General features: G+C 35.8%; 1 protein-coding gene across 1 annotated transcript; it reads right to left on the reverse strand.

The window, feature by feature from the left end:
* Positions 1–8,400: 8,400 nt before the first annotated feature.
* On the reverse strand, positions 8,401–19,250 carry LOC132559727 (neuropilin and tolloid-like protein 2). The gene is made up of 5 exons (XM_060224355.1): positions 18,989–19,250; positions 17,359–17,484; positions 15,791–15,944; positions 15,287–15,359; positions 8,401–8,751 (listed from the first exon to the last, which is right to left on the reverse strand). Exons 1-5 carry the CDS (start codon positions 19,248–19,250, stop codon positions 8,401–8,403), a joined length of 966 nt encoding a protein of 321 aa, XP_060080338.1.
* Between the last annotated feature and the right edge of the window lie 51 nt (positions 19,251–19,301).

A 19,301-nucleotide genomic window follows, 5' to 3' on the forward strand; every position in this document is an offset into this window, starting at 1 on the left:
ATTCAGCTCGACTGGAATGAAATTTTCAGTATCTCGCATGATTTGGACAACAGTATTATCGATGCTCCTGCAGAGAAAAATTACTCGCAGCTTGACAAAGAAGGTGCAGTTGATATTTGGAGTACGCAAATTTCACCAATATCTTTTTGGACAAAAGTTTGTTGTCTACACGGACCATAAACCGCTGCTTGGTTTATTCAAAGCAGACAGAGCCATTCCGATCATGGCATCGGCACACATTCAAAGGTGGGCTCTGCTACTAGCTACATATGAGTATGATTTGCGGTATCAACCAGGAACTAAGAACAGTAATGCTGATGGTCTGAGTCACTTACCGTTGAGTGAAACCGTGGTTAACGTTCCTTTACCAGGAGAGACCCTATTACTCCTTGAACACTTGGACACAACTCCAGTGACATTTAAGCAAATTCAGGAATGGACCGCGAAATACCCAGTTCTTATACAAGTACTAGCACATGTGCAGTTTGGATGGAACAAATGTGCAAGCGAAGGGACTAAACCATACTTCAATAGGAGGGCTGAACTCTCCTGTCATGAAGGTGTGTTACTTCATGGACATCGCGTGGTTGTACCGAAACCAGGACGCGCCAAATTGTTAGAATTCCTGCATGAAGGACATCCAGGAATTGTACGGATGAAAGCGCTAGCGCGTAGTCACATGTGGTGGCCGGGAATAGATTCCGTCATCCAAGATAAAGTGCAGGCATGTACGGAGTGTCAGCTACAGAGACCTGTACCACCGGTGGCACTGCTTCACTCTTGGGACTGGCCAGACAGGCCATGGTCGCGAATCCATGTGGATTACGCGGGCCCTTTCCTCAGGCAAATGTTTCTTGTAGTCATGGACTCGTATAGCAAGTGGTTTGAAGTCGTAACAACAAATTTGTCAGCATCTACAGTGACAATCGCGAAACCGCGTCAAATCTTTGCGGAACACGGTCTACCAGATAAACTTGTTTCAGACAATGGTCCATGTTTTATAAGTGAAGAATTTGAGACATTCTTGAGAGAAAATGGAATTCAACACGTGAAAATGTCACCACAACATCCAGCTACAAATGGACTTGCGGAACGTTCAGTACGCATTTTCAAAGAGGGAATGAAAAAGATGGGCACTTCCGGTGGTGATACCGCAGCTAAGTTAAGTCGTTTCCTACTCTCGTACAGGTCAACACCGCAAACGACGACCGGGCTCTCACCTGCAGAACTCTTGTTCAATCGCAAGTTGCGAACCAAGCTAGATTTAGTTAAACCCGGCGTTCGTGAACGAGTCGTCAAGCGAAAACAAACTCAGAAAAACTATCATGACAGTCACGCTAAAGAACGTGTATTTACGGAAGGAGACCAAGTTTTCGTTAAAGACTTTTATTCAGGACCAAAATGGAAATCTGGAGAAATAGTATCTAAGAACAGTCCTGTTTCCTACATTGTCGAAGGTCAAAATGGTGTCAGGGCCAGACGGCACGTAGATCATATCAGACAGAGACACTGTTTTGCAGTCGCTGAGCCAAATATTCACCAGGAAATATTTGAGCCGGACGCTCATCCAGTCATAACTGCAGCTTCCGACGTGGTAACCAACTCCAAGGACTCTTCACCATCCGTGGGGGAAAAGGAAGGCTCCAGTCCAAAACAGACAAAGCAATCGTCTGTTGTGCCAGTTGTCAGACCGCAACGTGTGAAGGCAAGCCTGCGTACTTGAAGGACTATGTGACTCAAAAGTGAACACATTCAAAATTTGTGCAAATAATAATTTGTACCAATTGCAGTTAACTGTTTTGAAAGTTTTCTTATGAACTGTTAATTTCCTAGTTAAGTCAAATGTGCCGGTGGTACATTTTTGAAAAGACTGTTTGAAGTTTATAATTAATAATAACAAACAACGTTATTTCATTTTGAAGTTAAAAGTCATTTAATTCAGTAAATGCAGTTTTATCATATAGTTCAGTGACATTTACAGACAATGGACAGTAATTCATACATTTAGTTTACAACAAGAATTAGTATAATTCAAATGTGATTTGAAATGCTTATAATTCTATTTTCAGACTCTATTCTGAACGGTGTTAAAGTCTTTACTTAAAGGTGGAGGAATGTAGTGTATTTGATATGATATGCGAATCATACTACATGTCACTGTTTGTCGGTCTGAAAAGTCTGTTTACTATTCGGTACTTAGTACAACGTCTGTATATGAAAATTGCATTGTGGGAAAATAAAAACCATGTGTTGATCAGCCATGTTTACTGTTTGTGATTCTGTGATCAGATCACCCAAAAACACAACAATACCAATTAAGAACTCATGTATAGGCTTTATTCAATCGTTCGTTCTTTGTTAAAGAATTATCGGCCGTGTCACAGTCAATTAGGACTCAGGTAGGCTTATGTAACAAACCTGCTAGAAAGATTTCTTAACAGGCTGTCTCCATAATCTTTTCAGATTCCAACAAAAACAAAAATAACCTTCCAACCACACAAAAACAATCTGAAAAGATTATGGAGACAGCCTGTTAAGTTCGTTATTCTTTATTGGCGTCACGGCTTCAAGTCACCAGTGTGACGCGATACTACCAAACTTACTCAGGAGTCTCCATGAATTTGATTGGTCAGATCTTGGAACCTTTCAAATTGATTGGTCAAGACATAGCGTGGGTTCGGACAAAGAAAAATGTGAAAAACATCTTTCTAGCAGGTTTGTTACATAAGCCTACCTGAGTCCTAATTGACTGTGACACGGCCGATAATTCTTTAACAAAGGACGAACGATTGAATAAAGCCTATACCTGAGTTCTTAATTGGTATGACAGCTGGGATTAACAAGATCACATAGACTGGCCGCAGTGAACAAGTGACTGGACTGTAAGAAAGTAAATCTTGTTTGCGAGACCTTTTTAGCCTTCAAATGATGTGGCTTGGTATAGGTGATACTTAATTTGGGCATTACATTCATTTGAACTCTTACGTAAATATATAGCTAAGTGACAGATGTCAGAACTCTTTACAATAATAAAGTTAGTTATTTTATAGGAAAAAGGAAAACTTACCAAATACATGTACTTATAGAGAAACATTGAAATAGATTTAAAATAAAAAGGTTTTATTTGATTTTTAGGCGAGATAGAAAAATATCAGTATGATACTTCTGTGACAACCCTCGTTCTTCTGTGTAGATGTGCTGAGTCTCATAGATCGAACAACATCAGTGCTGAGTTTCATTTTCAGGAGCTCCAACACCAAAATCTCGTCCTCCGATGTCATTCGAAGTTGATCTGGTTCGAACTAAGGAACATTGATCGCACCCACCAGTTGTCAATGTCACCACCAGAGCACACCACGGAATGCTGCTTGCACTTAGAACAGTCACTGTGTAGCAGGATACAGTAGCATCTAACACTGTAGGTAAACAAGTCGTGATAGTCTCAGTGTTTCTGGAGTGAATCTTCATCACTTCCTTGAAAATCAGACTGCTCCGGACTTTCAAGTCTTCAGAAAATACCTTCTGAGCATGAGACCTCATCAGTCTGGTACCAGGAAACATTGACTCGCTCCACTTAGCACTGTTACATTTCCGGAACTGTGCTCTGCCTAGGTGAGTTGGGTCAGCCAGTCTCTACACTTTCCACATGGGATGTAAGGCTCTCACGGCTTCCTGCAGGCCTTGGGGTCCAGTTCCATCTCCATCTGTGGTGGCATATTTTATGAGCACGTCTTGTCTAGCCAGTTGATCCCCAATGTCCTTTCCCATGGCATACCCGGACAAGCCGTCGTATCGGTCAGTGCTGGCTGTGCAGTCAGGATGACCACCAGAACAGGTGACATCATATCCTTTCCCTTTCAGCCAAACACCTGTCCAGCAAAGTTTGTTGTGGAGGGCACGTCCAAGTATCTACTTCTTAGGGGTAGATGTCTCGATACCCAGACTTAACCCATGTGAGGCATTCATCCCTGGCTTCTTAGCACTTCCAAATGAGGTGCTGTTGTACCGCCCATACACAGCTAGTCTGATGGTGCTCGGGGAATCATCTCCTCTCGGGGTGTTGGCCTCCACCGCCAGTCTGGTCTTCTCGGACATGTCCTTTTTGTTGAGGGCAGTAATGTCCTTGGACACTTGATTTGCCTGTCGCTGCATTCCACTCTTGGCTCCTGCAGGTATATTCAGGTGTCCGAGAAGTAACCTGGCTCCTTTGGTGCTGATAGCCTGGCCACACAAAGCTGAAGGCAGGTACTTGTTTACAAGGGCTTGCTTTAGTCCGGGCTTATCAGTGTGTGCCTCTCTATATAGTTTGTACAGTGGAGATCTGTACTGGCAATATCCATTGTTTTGGTTTATTTTTGTGATGAAAATGTAATAAACAGAATATTTAATAGTGTCTTCAGTAATAACAAATATATTTCACACTTCGCACTCGTGAAAGATACCAAAAAATTAGCCACGCGAGTGAAATATATTTGTTATTACTGAAGACACTATTAAATATCCTATATGTAGTCAATGACAGGCGGATACGTTATGATTATATGGCTGACGTTAAGCTAAACCAGTCAAGCAGCAGCTTTGCAAATTCCGAATCCGAATTCAGTCAAAGGTCCTCATTCATCTTTTGCCATCTATCGATCTCCTGTCTAATATAAATTCTTGACTGTCCTCTGTCTGACTCCTTCCTCTTACGCTTTCTGGCACTTTCTGTAAGGTAACTTTTAGGTCCTTGTCGCCTGTTCGCGTCAAAATGTACTATACAGTTTACAATTTTTAATGATTATTTTTCACTTAATTTCACATGCGGTTACCATTTTAATCATACAAATAACGTAAATTTCAAGCCTGTCCATCATAACACTACAGAAAGCTGGCCTATTTGTGTTTGGACATGGATTTTGTAATTTATTGATGTCACATATACACAATACAATGGTTTAAACGTTAACTGAAAAAATAAAAACAATGTTTGATAAATTCTTCCGCGCATGAAAAAGTATGGCGCCATCCTAGTATCTGTCACTATCAATGACACGGATTCTTTTAAAATGCCTTGGTCCACACTCAAGACTCTCAGAACCGGGATGGGTTTGACCACTGATAACATAGGTAGAGTTACTGGCTTGCATCGTCTGCTGACTGCCATGAACATGGAAATTTACGGTGGAGTTGAAGGTTGTGTTCCCAGTGATTTGTATCGGGCTCTCTGATTGGTCAATCCTCAAAGTGATATTTTTCACTAGAATTACTAAGATTGATTGTATATATATATTATAACACTGTAGAATCATTTACTGCAAACAAGAATTAGCAGAAAGGCGCAAAAGCAAGTGTCATACAAAAGACATGTGCGTTTGTTTACTCTTTCCTTGTAATCCATTTATTCTTTGCGGCGAAAGTAAATGACTTCGTCACGTGACAAGCCATGTGACCCACTCGGCGTCAGAACATTGTTTATAAACAATAGTCATGATAAACAATGTTCCGACGCCGAAAATATGTACAAAAACAACCAATTTTACATACCTTCACCAGTTTGAAGATCTCTTGCGATTTCTTCAGAACACTCTCGTCTTGTTTTTATACAATCCCTGTTTAATTGTTTGTGTCGACCCTTACATAAATTCACAATTCCAAAGATACAGGTTGATATAGACTAGTGGGGGTTGTTATACGATCGTCATAATGATCTGAATGATCTTTATAGAAAATATGTATTTCTTTGTGTGAAAGGAAGCTTGACGTGTTTAAAGTTCACTCGTTGGTGTACCTACATGGTGGTTCCGCTCTGATAAACCTTTTCTCATTTTGTTCAGTTAATATGGCATTACTTGCTTGAATTGACCAAGATTTACATTGTGAGTGTCGTCGATGAAGCCAAAGACGCTTACCCTTCTGGAACATTCAGTCTTTCTGTTTGAATCAAGATTTTGTTGAGATGTCGTTGTCCATACAATTGGTGTAAGGTCCATTATGACTTTCGTGTCGTGTGCCTTGTGCGAGTAAAGATAGTCAGAGCCGATTCATCACTGGAGCTGACTCCCTGGTATTGCTGCTATCGTCACCCTGGTACATCGCTTTGGACATTATTTTTCCTGTCTTTACCTCTCTTCAAGATGGAACGTACACATTCAGTTAAATCGCTGCGATTTAATTGTGATTTAACATAGAGACGAAGGATGAATTTCTTCACTCCAGACAAAGTCATTTATACCTGTTCATATCCTAAGTTCTCTGTAATATTTGCTAGCTGAGTGGGGAGTGTAAGAGTAGTCACTTCAGTGTTACGGTATGATACTGTCTCTATCAGGAAAATAATACAAAGACCGCTTTGGTTTTTCTAGAAAACATATTATTCTGACATCAACCGGGATTTTTTGGCTTTAATAGTGAAGATGTTTTATGTGCATTGAAAATTGTTGGATAAAGAACGCGTACTGTCCATGTAGAGATGACAAGACCAACTCTAACACTAAGCTGAAAAGATTAGCTAATAAATATGACAACAGTTATTATAATATACGCTAAACTGACAAAGGTTCAAGATTAACTAATATATGTGTGACAAAAGTTAAGTAATAAATCAAGCAATGAGAAATTGATGCTTCAAAGTGCAGATTGAAATATGATAATACATTTCCCACTGAACAGCTTGGGATTGGAACAGTTTTATATTTGATTGCTTTATTTTATAGTTATTAACATTTTTCTGAACAGTTATCAGAACTTGATTATCTGATTTACCTGTACAACAATTCTGCACCAGACTATAACTCGCTATCCTTGTGAGAATGCCTATCATTTCTTCTTTGAGTGTCAAACTTTCAGAAATGAAAGACGCAGTTTGTTTTATAATCTGGCTGAATTAGAAGTAGATTTGAATTTAGAGCTTCTTTTGTTTGGTAGTATTGATCTTTCTGAGGACCTAAACTATTCTGTCTTTACTCATGTGCAAAATTTCATTAAATCCAGCAAAAGGTTTTAAAGATTCTTACACAATGATGTATTTATGTCTGTGTGTGAATGCTTAATATGTATAATTTATGTTTAAGCCTATATCTTTATAAGCATGTATTTGAAAATGTATGATGGAAGTTGTAATAACTTGTGCCCAATTCCATTGTTCAAATTTATTTTGGCAATAAAATATGTTTAAACTAACTCACTATCACCACAACTGACCTCCTATGTAAACATGTTGTCCTAGGCAGAGTTGTGTTCGGGTTTGACCCCGACAGCCTACAGACCGTACAGTAACGGAGTACAGTAACACAGACTGGATCATTATCTGTATCACTTAGATCACATCACCTTTAGATAATGTTACAATAGCCCCCTTTATTTATGGTCAACTCGATTTTTGTTGTAATTACATAAGCAAATTACCGTTGCAAGTTGTATTGATATGGTAAAGAATATAAACATATGAACAGGTTTTGTTTTCTGTATTAGTAACTAAAGTAGAATATATTTTTTATTCTACAAAATTACTTCCCGTTAGTCATGCTCTTTCATGAATATAATGATAAAAAGTGTCACGAATTTTACGCGTGAATGTTTTCAGCTAGAATAATGATATCCGCGTCACTGCTCGGATATTCGGGGACCATTAACGATGTGGCTATATATTCAAATTACAATAAGGTACTTATGATGAATTTTCATTGAGTAACATTCCAGCTTCTATCAGGTTAACTAACATACTTCATCCCACCGCAGTAAAACCTCGCTTAAGACTACCTCGAAATTAAGACCACTTCATTTCAGTACCCGAAAAAAATTTTCTTCATGTTTTTGCATTATAAACTACACTGTTAAGATCATGTTACTATTAAGACAACTTCACAATTAAGACCAGTTTTAAGTCCCAAAGATAAATTTTGAATTGAAGTTCACCTCATAGATAAGACTTCTGACCAGTCAAAAAAACTGATAAAGTTACCCGGTGTGTATCCAACCATCTACACCTGGCAGGTATCAGATCAATAAGCTATTAGGTATCAAAATGGCTTCCTAGCTGTAACTAATATGTGTTTATCATTGTCAGACCAACATAATTCAATAACTGTGTATACACTATTAAGACCAACATGCTATTAAGATCACCCCGCTATTAAAGCAACCCTGCTATTAAGACCATCCTGCTATTAAGACAACCCTGCTATAAAGATCATCCTGCTATTAAGACATCCCTGCTATAAAGATCACCCTGCTATTAAGACCACCCTGCTATTAAGACCACTTGCTATTAAACCCCCCCCCCCTGCTATTAAGACCTCTTTTTCCGGACCCGATGTGATCTTTATAGCGAGGTAGTTTACACCTAATGTTGAAATAATAACACAAACAACGTCAGATATATAGAAATGGGATTTATTATCTGAAACACCCCTGATTAGTCTACCAGTCAACGTCATCCTCCACTTGGTCTACTTTCTTGGCTTTTTTCGTTGTCGCCTTTTTAGATGACGATCCCGTAGCTTTTTTGTGTTTGTCAGATGATTTAGAAGACGAGGCCGTCTTGCTAGATTTCGAGTGGTCAGAGGTGGTGGCGACCGAGGTGGTTTTCGCTTTGGTTGTTGGTTGAATGGGTATCACTCTGTTCTTCTTTTTGATGACCACGTGGTACACAACTACCGCGGTAATTGTAGCGACTATTGCAGTTCCCGCCAAAATGCCGATAGCGAGAATAGTATGTTCTCCGAGACTCAGCACTGCGCCAAGGACATGATCAAACCAAGTACAACCAGCCTAGAAAAGATGTAGGTTACAGTGTTATTACAGTAAACAAACAAGGACGACGAAAAAATATACCAGATACACACATTAAATGATTTGGTACACGTATCGAATGACGGGATAGCGCATTTACTGATAAAGTATGCGTATCAAATGATTGGGAACATGCATTAAATAATCGGGTACACATATTAATTGATCTGCTACACAAATTAAAAGATCGGGAACACATATCAAATTATATGTTACATGTATTAAATGACCGGGTACACATATTAAATGACCGGGTACACATATCAAATGATCGGGTACACATATTAAATTATATGTAACATGTATTAAATGACCGGGTGCACATATTAAATGACCGGGTACACATATCAAATGATCGGGTACACATATTAAATTATATGTTACATGTATTAAATGACCGGGTACACATATTAAATGATCGGGTACACATATTAAATTATATGTTACATGTATTAAATGATCGGGTACACATATTAAATGATCGGGTACACATATTAAATGACCAGGTACACATTAAATGACCGGGTACACATATTAAATGATCTGCTACACATATTAAATGATATGTTACATGTATTAAATGACCGGGTACACATATTAAATTATATGTTACATGTATTAAATGACCGGGTACACATATTAAATGATCTGCTACATGTATTAAATGACCGGGTACACATATTAAATGATATGTTACATGTATTAAATGATATGTTACATGTATTAAATGACCGGGTACACATATTAAATGATCGGGTACACATATTAAATGATCGGGTACACATATTAAATGATAGGGTACACGTATTAAATGATCTGCTACATGTATTAAATGATATGTTACATGTATTAAATGACCGGGTACACATATTAAATGATCGGGTACACATATTAAATGATAGGGTACACGTATTAAATGATCTGCTACATGTATTAAATGATATGTTACAGGTATTAAATGACCGGGTACACGTAATAATTGATCGGGTACACATATTAAATGATCGGCTACACATATTAAATGATCGGGTACACATATTAAATTATATGTTACACATATTAAATGATAGGGTACACGTATTAAATGATCTGCTACATGTATTAAATTATATGTTACACATATTAAATGACCGGGTACACATATTAAATGATCGGTTACACGTATTAAATGATCTGTTACATGTATTAAATGACCTGGTACACATATTAAATGATATGTTACATGTATTAAATGACCGGGTACACATATTAGATGATCCTGAACACATATAAAATGAGAGGGTACACGTAGTAAATGATCTGCTACATGTATTAAATGATCTGTTACATGTATTAAATGACCTGGTACACATATTAAATGATATGTTACATGTATTAAATGACCGGGTACACATATTAAATTATATGTTACATGTATTAAATGACCAGGTACACATATTAGATGACCTGGTACACATATTAAATGATATGTTACATGTATTAAATGACCGGGTACACATATTAAATCATATGTTACATGTATTAAATGATCGGGTACACGTATTAATGATCTGCTACATGTATTAAATGATATGTTACATGTATTAAATGACCGGGTACACATATTAAATGATCGGCTACACATATTAAATGATCGGGTACACATATTAAATTTTATGTTACATGTATTAAATGACCGGGTACACATATTAAATGATCGGGTACACATATTAAATGATATGTTACATGTATTAAATGATCTGTTACACGTATTAAACGATCTGTTACATGTATTAAATGATCGGGTACACATATTAAATGATCGGGTACACGTATTAAATGATATGTTACATGTATTAAACGATCTGTTACATGTATTAAATGACCTGGTACACATATTAAATGATATGTTACATGTATTAAATGACCGGGTACACATATTAAATTATATGTTACATGTATTAAATGACCGGGTACACATATTAAATGACCTGGTACACATATTAAATGACCGGGTACACATATTAAATGACCGGGTACACATATTAAATGACCGGGTACACATATTAAATTTTATGTTACAGGTATTAAATGATCGGGTACACATATTAAATGATATGTTACAGGTATTAAATGACCGGGTACACATATTAAATTATATGTTACATGTATTAAATGACCGGGTACACATATTAAATGACCGGGTACACATATTAAATGACCTGGTACACATATTAAATGATCTGCTACACATATTAAATGATATGTTACATGTATTAAATGACCGGGTACACATATTAAATTATATGTTACATGTATTAAATGACCGGGTACACATATTAAATGATCTGCTACATGTATTAAATGACCGGGTACACATATTAAATGATATGTTACATGTATTAAATGATATGTTACATGTATTAAATGACCGGGTACACATATTAAATGATCGGGTACACATATTAAATGATCGGGTACACATATTAAATGATAGGGTACACGTATTAAATGATCTGCTACATGTATTAAATGATATGTTACATGTATTAAATGACCGGGTACACATATTAAATGATCGGGTACACATATTAAATGATAGGGTACACGTATTAAATGATCTGCTACATGTATTAAATGATATGTTACAGGTATTAAATGACCGGGTACACGTAATAATTGATCGGGTACACATATTAAATGATCGGCTACACATATTAAATGATCGGGTACACATATTAAATTATATGTTACACATATTAAATGATAGGGTACACGTATTAAATGATCTGCTACATGTATTAAATGATCTGTTACATGTATTAAATGACCTGGTACACATATTAAATGATCGGTTACACGTATTAAATGATCTGTTACATGTATTAAATGACCTGGTACACATATTAAATGATATGTTACATGTATTAAATGACCGGGTACACATATTAAATTATATGTTACATGTATTAAATGATCGGGTACACATATTAAATGATCTGCTACATGTATTAAATGATCTGTTACATGTATTAAATGACCTGGTACACATATTAAATGATATGTTACATGTATTAAATGACCGGGTACACATATTAAATTATATGTTACATGTATTAAATGACCAGGTACACATATTAGATGACCTGGTACACATATTAAATGATATGTTACATGTATTAAATGACCGGGTACACATATTAAATCATATGTTACATGTATTAAATGATCGGGTACACGTATTAATGATCTGCTACATGTATTAAATGATATGTTACATGTATTAAATGACCGGGTACACATATTAAATGATCGGCTACACATATTAAATGATCGGGTACACATATTAAATTTTATGTTACATGTATTAAATGACCGGGTACACATATTAAATGATCGGGTACACATATTAAATGATATGTTACATGTATTAAATGATCTGTTACACGTATTAAACGATCTGTTACATGTATTAAATGATCGGGTACACATATTAAATGATCGGGTACACGTATTAAATGATATGTTACATGTATTAAACGATCTGTTACATGTATTAAATGACCTGGTACACATATTAAATGATATGTTACATGTATTAAATGACCGGGTACACATATTAAATTATATGTTACATGTATTAAATGACCGGGTACACATATTAAATGACCTGGTACACATATTAAATGACCGGGTACACATATTAAATGACCGGGTACACATATTAAATGACCGGGTACACATATTAAATTTTATGTTACAGGTATTAAATGATCGGGTACACATATTAAATGATATGTTACAGGTATTAAATGACCGGGTACACATATTAAATTATATGTTACATGTATTAAATGACCGGGTACACATATTAAATGACCGGGTACACATATTAAATGACCTGGTACACATATTAAATGATATGTTACATGTATTAAATGACCTGGTACACATATTAAATGATATGTTACATGTATTAAATGACCGGGTACACATATTAAATTATATGTTACAGGTATCAAATGATCGGGTACACGTATTAATGATCTGCTACATGTATTAAATGATATGTTACATGTATTAAATGACCTGGTACACATATTAAATGATATGTTACATGTATTAAATGACCGGGTACACATATTAAATTATATGTTACAGGTATTAAATGATCGGGTACACGTATTAATGATCTGCTACATGTATTAAATGATATGTTACATGTATTAAATGATCGGGTACACATATTAAATGATATGTTACATGTATTAAATGACCGGGTACACATATTAAATGACCGGGTACACATATCAAATGATCGGGTACACATATTAAATGATATGTTACAGGTATTAAATGACCGGGTACACGTAATAATTGATCGGGTACACATATTAAATGATCGGCTACACATATTAAATGATCGGGTACACATATTAAATTATATGTTACACATATTAAATGATAGGGTACACGTATTAAATGATCTGCTACATGTATTAAATGATCTGTTACATGTATTAAATGACCTGGTACACATATTAAATGATCGGTTACACGTATTAAATGATCTGTTACATGTATTAAATGACCTGGTACACATATTAAATGATATGTTACATGTATTAAATGACCGGGTACACATATTAAATTATATGTTACATGTATTAAATGATCGGGTACACATATTAAATGATCTGCTACATGTATTAAATGATCTGTTACATGTATTAAATGACCTGGTACACATATTAAATGATATGTTACATGTATTAAATGACCGGGTACACATATTAAATTATATGTTACATGTATTAAATGACCAGGTACACATATTAGATGACCTGGTACACATATTAAATGATATGTTACATGTATTAAATGACCGGGTACACATATTAAATCATATGTTACATGTATTAAATGATCGGGTACACGTATTAATGATCTGCTACATGTATTAAATGATATGTTACATGTATTAAATGACCGGGTACACATATTAAATGATCGGCTACACATATTAAATGATCGGGTACACATATTAAATTTTATGTTACATGTATTAAATGACCGGGTACACATATTAAATGATCGGGTACACATATTAAATGATATGTTACATGTATTAAATGATCTGTTACACGTATTAAACGATCTGTTACATGTATTAAATGATCGGGTACACATATTAAATGATCGGGTACACGTATTAAATGATATGTTACATGTATTAAACGATCTGTTACATGTATTAAATGACCTGGTACACATATTAAATGATATGTTACATGTATTAAATGACCGGGTACACATATTAAATTATATGTTACATGTATTAAATGACCGGGTACACATATTAAATGACCTGGTACACATATTAAATGACCGGGTACACATATTAAATGACCGGGTACACATATTAAATGACCGGGTACACATATTAAATTTTATGTTACAGGTATTAAATGATCGGGTACACATATTAAATGATATGTTACAGGTATTAAATGACCGGGTACACATATTAAATTATATGTTACATGTATTAAATGACCGGGTACACATATTAAATGACCGGGTACACATATTAAATGACCTGGTACACATATTAAATGATATGTTACATGTATTAAATGACCTGGTACACATATTAAATGATATGTTACATGTATTAAATGACCGGGTACACATATTAAATTATATGTTACAGGTATCAAATGATCGGGTACACGTATTAATGATCTGCTACATGTATTAAATGATATGTTACATGTATTAAATGACCTGGTACACATATTAAATGATATGTTACATGTATTAAATGACCGGGTACACATATTAAATTATATGTTACAGGTATTAAATGATCGGGTACACGTATTAATGATCTGCTACATGTATTAAATGATATGTTACATGTATTAAATGATCGGGTACACATATTAAATGATATGTTACATGTATTAAATGACCGGGTACACATATTAAATGACCGGGTACACATATCAAATGATCGGGTACACATATTAAATGATACGTTACAGGTATTAAATGACCGGGTACACAAATTAAATGACCTGGTACACATATTAAATGATATGTTACATGTATTAAATGACCGGGTACACGTATAAATGATCTGCTACATGTATTAAATTATATGTTACACATATTAAATGACCGGGTACACATATTAAATGATCGGGTACACATATCAAATTATATGTTACACGTATTAAATGATCGGGTACACATATTAAATGACCGGGTACACATATCAAATGATCGGGTACACATATTAAATGATACGTTACAGGTATTAAATGATCGGGTACACGTATTAAATGATCGGGTACACATATTAAATGATCTGTTACATGTATTAAATGATCTGTTACATGTATTAAATGACCTGGTACACATATTAAATGATATGTTACATGTATTAAATGACCGGGTACACATATTAAATGATCGGGTACACGTATTAAATGATCTGTTACAGGTATTAAATGATCTCGGTTGAACACACTTGTTGGTTTTCCTCGTCAGTACCGTCGACACAGTGGGTCACTCCGTCACACTTTAATGAATTGTCGATACACCTACAAAATGAAGGTGTTGTGTCTCAGTCATTAAAACAAACAACAACAAGGTCAGTTTCCCCCGACAAGAAAGGGAAAGCGATCATCTTTAGAAAGTATTCATAAAATATATCCTTCACGGTATCGCAGATTTTGTTAACACTTGACACTGGGTGGCAATATTCGTACAGCATTGGAAAATGACAGTTTGTGAAAATTTCAAAATATCTCGAAATAAAATGAATCAGAAACGTATACTATTTGGGTACACCTAAGGGTAAACACTGTTCTGATATTAATGTGAGTGGGAAACAAAACTAACGACCAAAAAGTCCCCGGGACAAAATATGTTTTATCAACGTAAAAAATAAACCAAAAGAGCATCCATTAAACCTATAGACTGCATGATAAATGGTTGTGTATGCCTTTTTGATTCTTCGATGTTAAAGTACCTAGTGACGTCACATTTGAATTCCCCTGGTTGGCAAGCACCTGCAGCCGTTCGGAATGACGTCAACAGGATCTTGAATCCGCTTAGCTCAGTGGTTGAGTCACTGTAGAAGATTATGGTGATGTTTTCCGCATCAGATACGTAAGGAGATATGACTGTCAAGTAGAAACATGCTAATGGAGATACAGGAAACATATCTAGAAAACTGAAATACATACAAATGTACATGTATCTAAATATTTTTAACACCTATTTATATATTTGTAAAGCTGTCGTGCTCCGTCGTATCATCTGTATTCATGGTACATTCAGTATACTACGTATAATCATCACTGTTTATAATATGTCAACTTATAGCGAACCTTCATATTAATCCTCTTCGTGCGGTGTCGCACTTCCAGTATTGTCTGTCCTGCGACCATCGTTTAACATCTCACTACTTATAGTTATAGTTTTCAAAAAAAAAAAAAAATAAAATAAACCGTAACAGTGGCAAAAGCGATGATGTTATCCAACACCGCCATCATCTCGCAGTGTTGGTCGGGGCTATAAATTCTTACGTAAAATCATGGCGACTACACGGTCACCTTAATCTTAAAACACAACCAGCAGAAAATTAGAGTGTGACGTTCCGATAACTACAAGGTCACCTTCATCTTATAACACAACCACTAGAAAATTAGTGTGTCGTTCCGATAACTACAAAGTCTCCTTCATCTTATAACACAACCAGTAGAAAATTAGAGTGTGACGTTCCGATCACTACATGGTCACCTTCTTCAGACAAATGACCAGTATGGAGCGTACAGGTGGGACGGAATCGACCAACGTTTTCTGCTGTATTATAATCCTATGTACACTAAGGTCGAAAATTGTGTGACGAGATGGTAAACAGATTATAGACAAGAAATACACCAAATGAGAACAATATAAACTGTAGTCAATTCGGCTCATAGATGAGCGAGAGTGTTGAACAATGGGTCATAACCTGATTGTCTTGGTATACAATCGACATGGTCATGACATTTGTTGGTGTTAAAAGACAACCCACTATCGACATATTGAAATGTAAATTGTAAATGTCTTTCTTATTTATTCTGATGATATCTGGCAAATAAAGCTTTATATGAAAACGAAATTGCCAGCTAAATGAGGGGCACATTTGATTTTTATGGTTATGTCTAATGTTCAAAAATTGATACCTTGAATAGGGAATTCAATCCTCCCTATGTTTCTGTCCTCGGTACTTTCCAAGAACGGGTTCCTGACATTTGGAAAGGTGTGTTTTTATTACTTAATATTCAAAGTTCAAACGAAGGCGATTTAACTATTTACTTCTCATCATTGTTATAGCTTTCTCAAGTAGATTTTTTCTAGTCGGTTTTGTACAATACTGGTCCCCAAGGTAGCCTAATATGATCGACCGATGACTTACAGACTGGGTCAATACTAAATCAGCTGATCAATAACACTCTAATACAGTCAACAAGTAACAAAATGACAATGATAAACCATATATCGCCTGCCTCTCTTTGCGAAATAATACAGGTGTTTTTCCAACCACCCTACCTTGACTCCCACAGTACGTAGCGTTATCAGTCCGCCCTAGCTCGTCGATCATCACATAGTCATCACATACGGAGTTAGTCGGTTCCTGGAGGCTGAATCGCAAAAACTGGACCAAAACTTGTTTGCCTTGGAACAAAAGGAGCAACATTTGTAGCAGTTGTTTAATATGGCGTTTTGGATTTGGGAGAAGGGGGATACATTAGCCGGAAGGAAACCCCGCTTTGCATTATGTAAGCGAATGATAATCTCTTCTAGTGAGAAGTTAAACTTTCTCATATTCAAAAGATAGAAAAAAATCTTTTTGTCAAATGTAAGTAAAGAAATGTTTCTGTAAAAGAATAAAACTAAATAGTATACCCTGCTGTATTTTGATGTTCTAGTTCGAAAATCCAATGTCGTATAACTGTGTTTATGTTGACGTCAATGAAGATATCTTTCGTCCAAAGGCTGGACAATGAAACCACGGACACATCTACTCATTCTACGGAAACTTTGTGTCATTTCTCTGTTTGGTTTAAACAATCGCCTCTTTATGATACTGACCAACAAATGATAGCTTGAGATGAGGTCAATATCCATCCCGAGTTTGGGACCTGGGTTTGATTTTACATCTCGTGAGATTTCTCTTCATTAGACAACTGTCTGTTTTCAGCTATAATAATGCCCATTATATATACTTCTGTTGTGACGTACATGTAGTATGACATAGTGGAGATTTGATTGGCTGAAGGTCCCCTTTGTTTCCATCAGTGTGATGTGATAACTTCGTGACGCCATATGCATTGTGACGACAACAAAGAAAAGGGACAGAGTGAGAATATAGCAAATTCAAATATTGTATTAGTAATAAAGTCATTGCATGAATGTATACAATTCAAAGAGGCTATGTAATGAGATAGAATTCTGTGTTCGCTTGGCATCCATAAGCAATATGAATGTCATACAGAGGTTTTATTGAAATCAATGTCATGCACAGTTGATGTACACTGACTAGGAGACTCTATAGTGCATCAGGTTCTCTGGGCACTTAATTTCACCTTTTGATAATAGATTGTCTTAAACGAGTTTCCTTTTCATACGAGACCTATGAAACCGGTCACTGAAGTTTTATTCCACCTCCCGCTTCCATATATGTTCTTTGGTTTTTTTAACAGAGACTCGATAAAAAGAACAATTCTGACTGCTTTTGTAGATGTTGCAGAGGTAGAAAAACTTTTAGCTTGTAGATATTCAAGGGAAACCAAACAGAAATTTCCAAGGTGTAAAATGTTGGAAATTGACTTCAACAAAAAGTGTGTTATTTTTAGACTTATCCGTACTTACATGCATATTTATGTAGGCCTATATATTTTATCACTGTTCCTGTGTTGCGTTGTGCATTCCATTATAACATAAGATAACTGATAAATGCATGGAAACTAGGTTATTTTAAGATTAATAGTATAGATTAATCCAGTAGGCAGAAATGTACATGCTCATTTGTATTGTCTGATCTATAAGGTAATGATACACATGTACAATTGGCCTCAAATTGGTCACTTCTTGCACCAGTCAAATTGTTCACGAATTATTCTTGATAGTTCATTACCTCTTCAAAATTTAATTTATACGTGTATCAATACAAGAGTACCTTCGCCGGCGTCAAATCCAACTGCACAGTCCTCATTGGCGCGGTATCCGATCAAACTCCCAAACTGGTAGGCACCGACGTGAGATCGCAAAAAGGCACTTTTCTCTCCTGTAATACTCTCCGAACACGCTCCAAATTGACCGTTCTGGGTATAGAAATCATTGATCAAATTGATGGATTCGGCAGATGGCATGAATAAACAAAATGTAAAACACAAGCAAAAAATAGTTATGCCATCGCGTCGCTTCTTGAAAGACGTCATTTTTGCAATGGTCGCCAACGATCTTGTGACGTCATAATTGTTGCGCGGGGA

This window comes from Ylistrum balloti, unplaced genomic scaffold (genome assembly GCF_031769215.1).
Source record: "Ylistrum balloti isolate Yb309-2 unplaced genomic scaffold, AGI_CSIRO_Ybal_v1 Utg370960, whole genome shotgun sequence".
NCBI lineage: Eukaryota > Metazoa > Mollusca > Bivalvia > Pectinida > Pectinidae > Ylistrum > Ylistrum balloti.

Excerpts from the sequence above, each read along its gene's own strand:
- LOC132559727 (XM_060224355.1), bottom strand. The coding sequence starts at position 19,250 with ATGACGTCTTTCAAGAAGCGACGCGATGGCATAACTATTTTTTGCTTG. Across the intron at positions 17,485-18,988 it reads TGGATTTGACGCCGGCGAAG|GCAAACAAGTTTTGGTCCAG; the intron begins GTACTCTTGTAT and ends TTTTGTTCCAAG. Across the intron at positions 15,360-15,790 it reads TTCAAATGTGACGTCACTAG|GTGTATCGACAATTCATTAA; the intron begins GTACTTTAACAT and ends TTCATTTTGTAG.